General features: G+C 37.8%; 1 protein-coding gene across 4 annotated transcripts in view; it reads right to left on the reverse strand.

Annotated features, from left to right (window-relative positions):
* LDAH (lipid droplet associated hydrolase) overlaps positions 1–13,339 on the reverse strand; it is a 112,704-nt gene that overhangs the window by 27,030 nt on the left and 72,335 nt on the right. For 2 of the 4 annotated variants that reach the window (XR_004678444.1, XM_035000665.1), the window contains exons 5-6: positions 6,812–7,046; positions 527–585 (exon numbers count right to left, since the gene is read on the reverse strand). Coding sequence is in view for 3 of the 4 variants with exons in the window: in XM_035000665.1 (XP_034856556.1) it covers positions 527–585; positions 6,812–7,046 (294 nt within the window). In the remaining variant the exon portion in view is untranslated. The remainder of the gene's footprint in view (positions 1–526; positions 586–6,811; positions 7,047–13,339) is intronic. The other 2 variants (XM_035000663.1, XM_035000662.1) reach the window with 1 other exon arrangement.

Raw genomic sequence — 13,339 nt, forward strand, 5'->3', positions numbered from 1 at the left:
TCAGTAAGCGTTGTTAAATGAAATGGGAAGGGACTGAGCTGGTGTTGGTTTTTTTGGGAGGTGTGTGGGGGGGGTGGCCAGGAGGAAAAACCTGCTGCTTTCCTTGAAGTGGTGCATGAGCTGATGTTACAGTGGAGACCAGAACTGAAGGCAGACACACACGGACACTGGTGAGCTGAGCTGGGAGGTACTGGTATAAGACTAGCACAAATCACTGCAGGGAAGAGGGAGAGTCTAAGAGATTCTGTTGAGACTGACCAAAAATTAGGCCTCATAAAGCACTGGTCTCAGCAGTGAGGGAAAATGCAGAGAGAGGTACACCCACAGTGAGTGATACAGGGCAGATGCACACACAGTTTTCCGAGGTAGAACTTGGGGACTGGAAGCCAAGTTGTCTTGCTGGTTTGGTGACAGGTAATCTAGAGCCTCCTGTAAGGTTTCACAGTAGAATGCCCCTGTTTGTTTGATTTTGCCATTATACTGGTTATTATAACCATCCATTTAGTCTGCAAACAGATCATCTTACCTCTGTGATGCTGAGTTCACCAAAGGGAAAAACACAACTCAAGGTGTACGATTTTTTCTCTTTTGGGGAAAAATAATACAACTTTTTAGAGTAGCAGATAATATATACATATAAATTTCTTTAGAAAAATATAGTAAAACTTTTTTTTTTATTCTTATGTTAATAGTAAAACTTTCATTGAATCATTGAATTCTAAATCTGAGGTGATATCCTAGTGTTGTATCCAATCACCTTTTGTCCTAAATCCTAATACTGACCACATACACACACACAAAACTTTTCTGTCATGTTGCATTTTAGGCTAAATTTCCACGAATTATTAAAGCTGCAGTTGCCTTTTAACAATAGATTTTTCTAAGCTACACACATAAATTAGGGAATAGGTAACATGGGAGTCTGGTTTTGTCTTACTCAAAAAATTATTCTGAGATTGAGTTAAAAATATTTTGAGAAGAAGTGTGTTCTTTTTATATCACTGTACATGTTTAAAACAGTTATTTCCATATAGATCAAGGAAAGGAAAGATAATGAAAGTTTTCTTTATAAGAATGTATGCAACAAAGTAACAGAACCTACCAGGAATGCCCTTTGTCTCTGCACTATGTTTTTCTAGATAGATAACTGATATGAATTAAAACATGAATTTGGCCTAACTAATGACCCTAGAATATTTTTTAATTATCTTGACCTGTGATATTGCTAAGCTAAAATATATTTGCTTTTAGCTTTGATCAAGAGATCCAATTTAGCTGTCTCAGTGAAAAGCCTATTTCTTATGAAACAGAAGAACATCTATTGTAAAGAAAATATGCAGTAGCAAACATTCCAGAATTAAAATTAAGCTAAAAAAAACCCCATATATTTTCTTTAAAAACAACATTTAAAACAATCTGATTACGCAAATTGATCTGATGAACATGGTGGTACAGTTTATAAAGTATGCTAACTAGAATTAGGGTACTCTTTGAATGCTGGGTAGGAAGTGATGTTTCACTCCCTCAATCTGCTGAAGAAGGCTAATGCGTAGACTCCCAGCCTGTAGGAAGTGCCTTCTTTGCCAAAAGGGCAATAGCATTTGAAATACTTGAATATTTTGGTTCCTTGAATTTTTCAGACCTTACTACAACAAAAAAATATGTGTATAAACTAAAGGATACAGAAAATCAGTGTCTATCTAGATAGGGCAGGATTTATTATCCACTATTTGGACTAGCAAACTTCCTCCGTTTGTTTCTGTGAGATTTCTACTGGAGCACAGACATTACATAATGTGCAAACACTGCAAGGCTTCCTAAAAGTCAAGCGGGCGTGTTAAAGGTCACTGTCTAGATGACAGGAAAGCCAGAGAAACAGGTCTGCAGGGGATGTCACGGATGGCACAGACCACCGAGAATGATCTTGGAGCCAGTCTTCCTTTCCCTTGGTGAGCCCTCTCTTTGTGTAACCTAAAAATCATACCTTCCGACTCAAGTGGGTTGGTTTGAATACTGATTACCTTCACCATTCATGGGATATAAGCTCGGCAGGAGCCCATTAATCATTTGCAAAAGCCCAGGTCTTATGAGTATTGGTCTCGCTCAGCTGAGACCGTCTTCCTTTTATAGTAAGCAAGGTAATGGGAATCACCTAAGGGGTAGCCAGGGCAAGCCCGGGCAAAGGCAGTTTCCGGAGTACTTGTTGCAAGAGGAGACCAGGGTGATGTGGGATCCCAAGCGGACAGGTAGGAAGAGGCTGGCTAGGATGACTGAAATGCTTGGTTAAGGATCAGCCTAGGGTCACTCCCAGGAGACTTAATTAAGACCCATGTAAACCATGAACCAAGAACCCAAAGAAAAAGGACAAGTAATTTTTGCCTGCTTTGCCTTTCCCCAAGGTACACAGACTGAGTGGGTAACAGGGAAAAAGACCCCTGAAGTACCGCTCACTTGAACATCAGAAGGCCAGATCTAGAACAAAGAGAATAGAAAATCGGAGAAGGAAGGATGGCAGAAATAGCAGAGCTGTGCTCCAGAAGTTTGTTTGCACGTTAGTTGTTTGGCACAGAGATGAAGCAAGGCAGCTGGGAGCTCAGTCTAGAGTCTAATTTGCACACAGTATCACTCTACAGTGGTTGTGTGGAAAAGGAATCCCAGGGCTCCCCAAGCAGCAATGTGGCTGGAAGACTGGTTGCCTTGAGCCAAGGAGGGTAGTGTGTCATGTCCGAACTATCTGTTTCTTTTCTTTTTTTTTTTTAAGATTTTATTTATTTGAGAGAGAGAATGAGATAGAGAGAGAGACAGCATGAGAGGGGGGAGGGTCAGAGGGAGAAGCAGACTCCCCGCTGAGCAGGGAGCCCGATGCGGGACTCGATCCCGGGACTCCAGGATCATGACCTGAGCCGAAGGCAGTCGCTTAACCAACTGAGCTACCCAGGCGCCCCCGAACTATCTGTTTCTTGATGCCTGCACGTGGGGTCTCTGGAAGACATAGCAGGTCAACTGCTACAGCTGGATGGATGATTCCTTTCTCTTATGTGCAGCTTAATCAGCCCACTTCTCAAAGAGGGTGCTTAGAACTCTGGTGTAGAAAAATTGGAAAATACCTTTATATAATTACCTCTTTTAGTTAAAAACATTAAACACTTGACTATATGTCATATGTGTTACATAGTCACTAAACGTATACAGAAAAACAAATAAAACGTTCATATACCCCATGTCCTGGTTTGGGTTTAGAAACTATTTCTAAGGAGGTATAAGCAAAGCACAGGTGGCTGCCTATCTAATGCCTATCTGAAACTCAGATGTTTTGGGTGAAGTGTTCTATAAAAGTCTATTAAATCCTGTTGGTTGATACTGTGGTTGAATTCTATATCCTTGCTAATTTTCTGTCTTGTTCTATCAACTGTTGAGAGAGGTGTGCTTAAGTACCCAACTGTAATTGGGGATTTGTCCATTACTCCTTTCAGTTCTATCGGCTTTGCTTCTTATATTTTGCAGCTCTCTTGTTTGGTGCACACACGTTTAGGATTGCTATGTCTTCTGTCTTCTTGGTAGACTGAACCTTTTATTATTATTACGCAATGTCCCTCTCTGTCCCTCGTAATTTTCTTTGCTCTGAAGTCTATTTTATCTAATATTAATACAGTCATTCCTGGTTCCTTTTGATTAATGTTTACATGATGTATCTTTTTCCATTCTTTTACTTTCAATCTACCTATATAATTATATTTGAACTGGGATGTCTGAAGACAGCACATACTTAGGTAATGTTTTTTAATCCACTCTGCCAATCTTTGTTTTTTAATTGGTGTATTTTGACCATTTACATGTAATGTAATTATTGGTATGTTAGAGCTTCAATGCTATTTTATTATTTGTTTTCTGTTTGTTCTATTTTTTTGTTTCTCTGTGTTCTTTCTCTTGCCTTCCTACATGTTACTGAATATGCAGGGGTTTTGGTACTTAGTAGGAAAAGCAGGGAAAAGTACATCCATTCCATTTTCCTGGAAGCAGAATTCCTTGGAGGAAAATGGGAGTCCCTAACTGGAAAATGCTTTTTATAATCTCCTCTATAGGGTAAAAAGAAAAATACCAAAACACTGCCTGTTCACTCTACAGGAATATTGGGCCTGGTTTCCTTGGCTGGTTTCTCCTAAGTTCTCACACTGGACTAACAGGGTCCCCCTGGATTATTATAAAGAGTCCATATATACTATATACAGAATTTTTCCCACCATCTGACAGCTAGGGTGGAGAATCAGAAGGATAAGTTTTAAAATTAAAGCTTGATGAAAATTAAAATTGAACCTTCTATTTCTATTTTTATGTCTAGGGAAATAAAATGATTTATTGAAGTATATGTGGAGTAATTTTATATTCATTTGCCGCAATTTCAAGTAACTTCCATTTGGTCTCAAATAATTTCCAAAGGTGTATTGGCCCTTAGAAATCATCAAGTCTAACTTATGGTCTGATCAATGACCAAGAACCAGACAGGGGAAGGGTTTCTGACTTGCAGTCAATGCCTTTCTCACTTAGGGCATCTCTTTCTCTTCTATAATAGGAGGGAAAGGATAAGGGGCCGGACCACGTCTTTAAGGGGCCTCTCCAACTTCGGTCATTGGTGGTTTTTATAACTGTCCCTAGCCCTGCTTCCCTTCTTCCTATCTCATCTTCTTCCACTGCTATGCTAAGTCTATAATAAAGAATGGGGGTTGGAGAGAGTATGGAACAGACACAAATCTACAAATACAGAAAATAATTTGAACTTTGTATTTGCAATCACTTTTCTTACTACATATTTGGAAAAAATACCTCATACAACCAATCTGTAGCTGCACAACAGGGCTGTGACTTGTTTCTAGATTCATTATATACATGATAGTGTGGCACTCTTTTTTTTTTTTTTTTTTTTTAGTGTGGCACTCTTAACGCAGGTGAGCATGGTAAGCTTTATTCAGGAGTCCTGCCTTTATGATCAACTGGGGCAAAAAGATGATAGTAGCAGTTATGGTAAAAGGAAGTTTTAGCATAGTGGTAGATTGCCAAAGTTTGAACACTACCCACTAGTTGTATGACTGTGCAAATCATGTAACTTCTCTGTATCTCTGTATCTTCAACTATAAAATGGCAACAGTAAAATACCCAAACCTGATTAGTTCTGAGGACTACAAGTAAAAGCTTAGAACAGTGCCATTAGCTGCTGCTGCAACTGTTGTTATATCATTCACTGAAGGCTTATTATAAATAAAATATTATATAGATACTTTGCATACATTATCATATTTAATCCTACAATAACTTTTTGAGCTAGAGATTAAGAAAGGATTATCTATTTATTTATTTTAATCAATTTTATTTTATTATGTTATGTTAGTCACCATACATTACATCATTAGTTTTTGATGTAGTGTTCCATGATTCATTGTTTGTGCATAACACCCAGTGCTCCATGCAGTAAGTGTCCTCCTTAATACCCATCACCAGGCTAACCCATCCTCCCACCCCCCTCCCCTCTAGAACCCTCAGTTTGTTTCTCAGAGTCCATAGTCTCTCATGGTTCATCTCCCCCTCCGATTTCCCCCCCTTCATTTAAGAAAGGATTATTTTATTATGAAAATGATTTATAAATATTCTAATTACTATTAACTAAAAAGGCAGATTACATTTACAAACCAGGGTTGAAGCCAAAAAGTAAAGTAGCAAATATTTCCTGGCACATTCAGAAAATATAATCAGCACAACACCCAGTGTTGTATTACTATGACTATTATTTATTACTTTTATCATTTAAACCCCTCCAAAAACATTTAAAGAGGAAAATAAAAGCACTGCCTGTTCACTCTACAGGAATATTGGGCCTGGTTTCCTTGGCTGGTTTCTCCTAAGTTCTCACACTGGACTAACAGGGTGCCCCCTGGATTCCTATAAAGATTACATATGTACTATATACAGAATTTTTCCCACCATCTGACAGCTAGGGTGGAGAATCAGAAGGATAAGTTTTAAAATTAAAGCTTGATGAAAATTAAAATTAAACCTTCTATTTTTATTTTATGTCTATTTTTTTTTTTTTTTAAGCTTTTGGGAGAAAGAAACCAACAAATAATTCCTTGCTCAATATTCACCGACTGTCTGAGGTTATTCTCTTACCACTTTCTGATACTAGAATAAACATATACATTTTATTTTTCCTTTCTTTTATTTTTAAATTTTATTTTTTAAATTTTATTTAAATACAAGTTAGTTAACATAGAGTATTATTAGTTTCATTGGTAGAATTTAGTGTTTTGTCAGTTACATATAATACCCAGTGCTCATTACATCAAGTGCCTCCTTAATGCTCATCACCCAATTAGCCCATAGTTAAGAGTCTCTTATGGTTTCTCTCCCTCTCTTTATCTTATTTTTCCTTCCCTTCTCCTATGTTCATCAGTTGTTTCTTCACACGAGTGAATCATACGGTATTTGTCTTTCTCTGACTTTCTCTGACTTGTTTCGCTTAACATAATATACTCTAGTTCCATCCATGTAGTTGCAAATGGCAAGTCAGTTAAGACTTCATTCTTTTAATCACTGCACAGAAGTCTGTTTGCATTTCTATATACCAATAATGAAGCAGCAGAAAGAGAAATCAAGGAATCGATCCCATTTATAATTGCACCAAAAAACCACAGGATACCTAGGAATAAACCTAGCCAAACAGGTAAAAGATCTGTACTCTGAAAACTATAAAACACTTAAGAAAAAAAGCGAGGAAGACACAAAGAGATGGAAAAACATACACATTTTAAAATGTGCTTACCAAGGCAGAATGGTTCTAATACATTCAGAACCGAAAATTCGCTCTGCAGGTTCATCATTCGAAGGCCAATTCTGATCACAAAGGACTTGATTTTCTCAGGCCATGGTTTAAGTAGAAGGTAGGCAAAAACATAGAGAGCATATCGAAGCTGGCACAGAAGTGGAGTGGCGATCCTGCCATTTGGTGACTCGGCCATTCGCTCAATTGTTGGAAAGAGCAGAAAGGAGCGAATTATCTATAATAAAAAACATACTTTGATGAGAAGTTTTCTTAAGGGATAACCCACTGTTTTATTGTTTCTTCCATACAGTATGGACAAATGGGGTTTCAGAATATGACTAAAGATCTGTTGTGAAAGAGAACCACCATCTGCTTGTCTTCTTACTGCACAAGCCATCTGGGGGAGAATATAAGGATGTCCCCTTGAGTTACTGGGGTTAATTTTTAGGGTGAGGAGCACGTCAGATTCCTAGATACTTTCCTGACTGGGACAGCAATTCACAATCCTTTTGAAAGGCTGCTGGAATTAGGAATTCATGTCCCATCTCAGTAGTTACACCACCTCGACTGACTAGTGATACCAGAAGAAAGTAGAGCTACATAAAGAACCCTGGTTCTAGTCAGCATTTCTTTTACTGATTATATTTGGGGATAGTTCACTTTGGAAAATGTCTTTTCCTTACTCTTACCAATAAAAGATAATCTTTAAGAGGACCAAATACACCAAATACATTTCTAACACCTAATTTAACCTTACTAAAGTGCAGGCCAGAAACAAGCAAAGCTGGAAATCTCTACCTACGTGGGAAAATGTTCAAGGACAAAAATATAATTTCAACTGAACTCATCAGGATATCAGGAAATATATACTCCACAAGAAAGAAGAGCATTGCTAAAACATTTTAAATTTACCATTATCTACCATATTAATATTTTAAAAATATATAAAAATAATTTCTATGAGGGGCCAGAAAAGGCAAATAGTTAAGCACAATCCCTATTAATAACAGAGTAACATAAGTGAAATAGATCACCAATGTTAACAGATTGTAGAACAGAAAATGAGAATGGACACAATGGTTTTATTTTTTTTTTAAATGTTTAAATTAAGTATAAGCTACAAACAGAAAAGCATATAAAACTTTAATGGCCAGTTTAACACATAATGGATAAAATGAACAGCTATGTGGATCCAACAACAAAACACTCCCAGGATGGCGTTTTCCAATCCCAACTCCTACCTCTGCTCACATCATAGGTAACCTCTATCCTGACTTCCTTACTTTGCTTTATACCAATACTTAACACTCCTTAATACTATAATCACTTCCTTCTTTTGCTTTACATTAATAGTTACCATCCTGCAATTGACTGAATTGTGACTCCCCTGAAATGTGATAAAAGATGATTATATGTAGAGATAAATGAGGTCACAGGGTGGGGCTCTGATAGGTAGGATTAGTGTCCTTACAAGGAGATTCACCAGAGAGCTCGCTCTCTCTTCCCAAGCACATACAAAGAGGTCTGGTGAACACACGTCTCACCAGGAACTGACCATGCTGTCATGCTGATCTTGGACTTCAAGCCTCCAGAATGGCGAGAAAATAAATGTCACTTGTTTGAGCCCCCAGTCTATGGTATTTTGCTACGGCCGTTCGAGCAGACTAACACATATTCCTTAGTACCAAAGTTCAATCTTGTCTGTTGATGAATTTTATTTAAATGCAATCAGCAGTATGTTTTTGTGTTTTACTTCCTTCACGCAACACTGTAAGATTCATCCATGTTGATATACGTAGCAACAGCTTATTATCTTGGCTCTATAGTTTTCCACTGTATGAATATACTGTTATTTATTTTACTGATAGATATTTGGGTTGTTTTCAGTCCAGAGATTTTACAAATATGCTGCTATGAACATTTTTATATGTGTCTCTTGGTGCATGTATGCATGTAGTTCTGTTGATAATATCACTAAGGTAGAAATACTATGTCATATGGTATCTGTAAGTTCAGCTTTAGTAGGTAATTCCAAATAGTTTCCCAAAGTAGTTGTACTAATGTACCCCCACACCAACAGACACAAGACTCCTATTGTTACATATTTGCACTACATTTGGTACTGACAAACTCTTTAATTTTGACTAACCTGATGAATAGTGGTATTTTACTGTGGCTTTGTGTTTCTCTGATGACCAGTAAGGTTGAACAACTTTTATGTGTTTACATTTTCTATATCCCTGAAATGTTTATTTAAGTCTCTTGCACACTTTTCTATTAGGCTGCCTATCATTTTCTCTCCTTGATTTGTAGTCTTTTTGTTTTTTTATTCTAGATACTAGTCCTTTGTCATTTTGTAGTCTTGGCTTGCCTGTTCCTCTATTTTTTTCTTAACGGACATAAATTCCTTAAGTTCAATGCAGTTGAATTTAAATCTTTTCTTTTGTACTTACTATTCTTTGTGCCTAGCTCAAAAAGTTCTTGTCCAACCTCAACTCATGAAGATATTACTTTTTTTCATTCAAAATGCTCCTTTAGAAATTAGGTAAAGCTACCTCTTAGTGGAGTCTTTTCCTTTGATTCCAGCTATCAGTGATTTGTCATTTCCCTTATGTGTTTACATTCCTCCTTTTGGATGAACTGAATGCACTTTTCCTGGAAGGACCCGACAGTACACCTACACTGACAGTCCTTTTCCATAATAACCTGTAGGGTGGCACTGCCCAAACGTTCAAGTTGATCTGTAATTCTCACTAATATACAGTCTCTCTGTTAGTGTCTCTAATAAAGAACAGGGATTTGAGGGTGAAACTGGGGAGGACTCTTTTCTTTCTAATCATCTTTCTTGTTTTTCCTTGGTCATATCTGTCAGTTGAGTGCTCAGCCATTTCCTTTTCGCTCAATAGTAGCTGAGATATTTTAGTTGTTTCCTTTTTGGTCATAATAATTTGACCTCTACTAGGTCTCCTCCTCTGTCACATCAGTAAGAATGTACTGTTCCTTGTGGTCTTGGTGGTGAATAAGACATTCTTTGGGAGCAGGAAGCCACAGCTTTTTCTGATGACTTTTTTAAATGCTGCCTTGGCAACTTTACATGTAAAATGCTCATAATGTGCTTTTGGAGTGAATGTAGGGTTTCAGCTAGAATATGTGAGTTTCTGCCACCTTAACATCTTCTTCAGTACAAAGCAGAGGAGATGGTAGATGGACTGTGTGTGCTTAATTAAGGCATTCATGGGGACTTGTGATGCAGATGACTGTGGACTCCAGAGCATCAGGTATGATCCAGAATCCTCCATTCAGAGCCAGCTGCCTACTCTGCAATGGGTTTATACAAAGATTATATATAAAGATTCACATAAAGGTTATGGAATCTCTGTGAAGTCTGACTAACCAAGAAAAATCAGTTAAAGGAATCATCCTCCCTGGATGCCACTTTCAGTGTGAATTCCAACCCAGTGTATTCAAACACAGACAGAGAAGGAATGAGATCAGCTCTGGAATCCCAGGACTTCTCTGATATTCGGTCTTCTTCCCCTCTGGTGTAGCACTGGGATATGGCATTCCTGATTCTGCCATAACCACCACAGAGTGAGAACACAAGGTAAGCAGGGCACGCTGCACCAGCATCATAACTGCAGGCCTCTGCCATTGCAGGAGGCGCCTGTAAAGAATCCAACAGCCCTGAACAGTGGTATGCTGCTACTGCACTTCTGCCTTTCTGTCCAAAGTCATTCTTCAGGACCACGACCAATGGCTCACAGTCAAATGTGACTGCTGTCACTCTTAGAGATGTGGAATATCCCCGTCAGACTGGCAAAAATTACGAAGTCTCACAATACTGTGTTAAAGATATGGACCAATACGAACTCTTACACAACATGACATTAATGACTATTACATTTTCTGCCTCTGTTTTTGAGACCCCACTTTAGGGGGTGTCTGGAACTCACACAGAAAGTACAATTTTATCATTTTGTCAAATGTTACCAGTTTAATTTGGGGATCTGGCACTTACTTGTTTACCAAGCAGCATGCTTTAAGAGTCCGAGACGTAGAAATGATGAATTCTCTCAGCACTGCAGTGGTGTAACAATTAACCACTGATTTTTACACCTTCAAATTCAGAAGTCTTTCCTTACGTTTTGGGTAGTTCTAACATCACGAGTCCTTTTATACCTGTAAGTGCTACCAATGTTCTATTGGACTTAACAAGTCGTGAGAGATTCAAACAGGGATGGATTTACACAGAGCAATCTTTGGTGCTGGGCGAGGCAGGGTTTCTAGCTGCCCTGCAGAGGCCTCCCAGCAGAAGGGCCAAGAAGGAGCTACTTTTCCCAACCACAGGAAGTCTTCTCCCTTGAGGCTGGAAGCAGGTGTTAGCAGCTGCAGTGGCCGCAAAGGAAAAATGAAGGAACTGACTTCTTGGCTTCAGCTGGGCTCTCATTCGCCAGTCTCACCAGGAGCCTTAGGAACACACCACGCTGACAAATCCAGGTGAGCCACAGTCCGCGGGCCCGGCAGCTAGCATTCTTTAATAGTATCCCCAAAAGCTCTGTGGTCTAGTCTTCCACACTTACGTTCATAATCTACCTGAAGCTGATTGTTATGTGTGCCATGAAATATGGGTCTAATTTAATTTCTTAACATATGGAAACGTGATTGTCCCAGCACTATGAACTGTAAAGGCTGCCCTTTCCCTGCTTTTCTGCATGGACACTCCTGTTGTGAATCCCATGTAGATGTGAATGGGTTCTTTTCAGTGCTCTCTGACCCGTTCTGCTGGCCTACCTCTCTCAGTCTGTGCCAAAAGCACAGTGTCATACTTAGAAAAGCTTCATTATATTTTGATATTTGGTACAGTAAGTTAAACCCCAGCTTGTTCTTCAAAAATGCCTTGGGTATTTTTGGCTCTCTGCATTTCCATAAACATTTTGGAATTGGCTATTCAAGTTCCACAAACATCTCATTGAGATTCTGATTGTGCTAAATTTAAAAATTAACTCGAGGAAAAGTAGTATCTTTACAATATTGAGTTTTCCAACCCATGAACATGGGATAGTTCTCTTTTTTTGTGTCTCTAAAAATGTTTATACATTTTACATGTAGTCATCTTGCACAACTTTTGTCAGATTATTAGGTACTTATTTTGTTATGCTATTGTAAATGGGGTATTTTAAAAATTTCATTTTCTAGAAGTGCTTGGGTGGCTTAGTTGGCTAAGCATCAGACTCTTGGTTTTGTCCAGCTCAGGTCATGATCTCATGGTCGTGGGATCGAGCCCTGCGTTGGGCTCTGTGCTCAGTGCAGTCTGCCTCAGATTCTCTTTCCCTCTCCCTCCCGCTTGTACTCTCTGTCTCAAATAAAGTCTTAAAAAAAAATTCATTTTCTAAATGGTTGCTGCTTATATATGATATAAATAATATTTACATGTTGATTTTGTGTCCAGCAAACTTTATTAAAGTCCCTTAGTTCTAATAAGTTGTCTGTAGATATTTTGGATTTTCTAAGTACATAGTCTTATCATCCACATTAATGATAGTGTTATTTCTTCCTTTCAGATCCTTGTATCTTTTTTTTCTTACATTACCTAAGCTAACCAAAACCTTAATACAATGCTAACAGAAGTAATTCTTGTTCCCAAACTAAAAAAAAATTTTTTCCCAATATAATCACAAAACATGATATGCACTGAAGGTTTTCTAGAGATATACTTTGTCAGATTAAAAACATTTTCTATTCCTAGTTCGTTAATTGCTTTTAAAAATCATAAATGGATGTTGAGTTTTATCAGTTACCTTTTTTGTATCTATTGGGATGATTTTATGATTTTTTTCCTTTCATTTATTAATGTGGTAAACTATCAATTGATTTTCTAATGCGAAATTAACTTTTCATTCTTGGGATAAACCCACGTGGTCATGATTCATCCTTTTTACATGGTTTCCTAGTATTTTGTGTAGGACTTTTGCATGTTGATAAGTGAGTCTGGTCTATGACTTTCTTTTCTTGTATTACTTTTTTCCAGGTTTAGATGTAAAGGGTTTGCTAGTTTGAGGAAATTGAGTTGGAGAGTATGGTCTCCTCTTCTGTTGCCTAGAGGATTTTGTAAAATAATAATGATTTATTCTCCAAATATTTGATAGAATTCATCAGTGAAGCCTGGAGTATAGTTTTAGGAAGTTTTGCCTATTGATGGATTCAATTTATTTAATGGCTTAGGACCATACAGGCTTTTAAAAGTTCTTCTTGGAAAAATAATAAAAGTTCTTCTTCAATATATTTAATGTTTTCTTTTCCTAGGGGTTTGTCTATTTCATTTAAACTTCAAAATTTACTGGCATGAAGTTATTTATAATATCCTGTGATTATACTTCAATCTCTGGACCACAGTAGTGATATTACCTCTTTCATTCCTGATATTGACTATTACTACCTGACAGAGTAAACCTTTATAATTATGAAAGAACTCTCTTCAGGGGCGCCTGGGTGGCTCAGTCAGTTAAGTGTCTGCCTTGGGCTCATGTT

The sequence above is a fragment of the Mirounga leonina genome, unplaced genomic scaffold (genome assembly GCF_011800145.1).
Source record: "Mirounga leonina isolate KUSES-001 unplaced genomic scaffold, KU_Mleo_1.0 Mir_125, whole genome shotgun sequence".
Classification (NCBI taxonomy): domain Eukaryota; kingdom Metazoa; phylum Chordata; class Mammalia; order Carnivora; family Phocidae; genus Mirounga; species Mirounga leonina.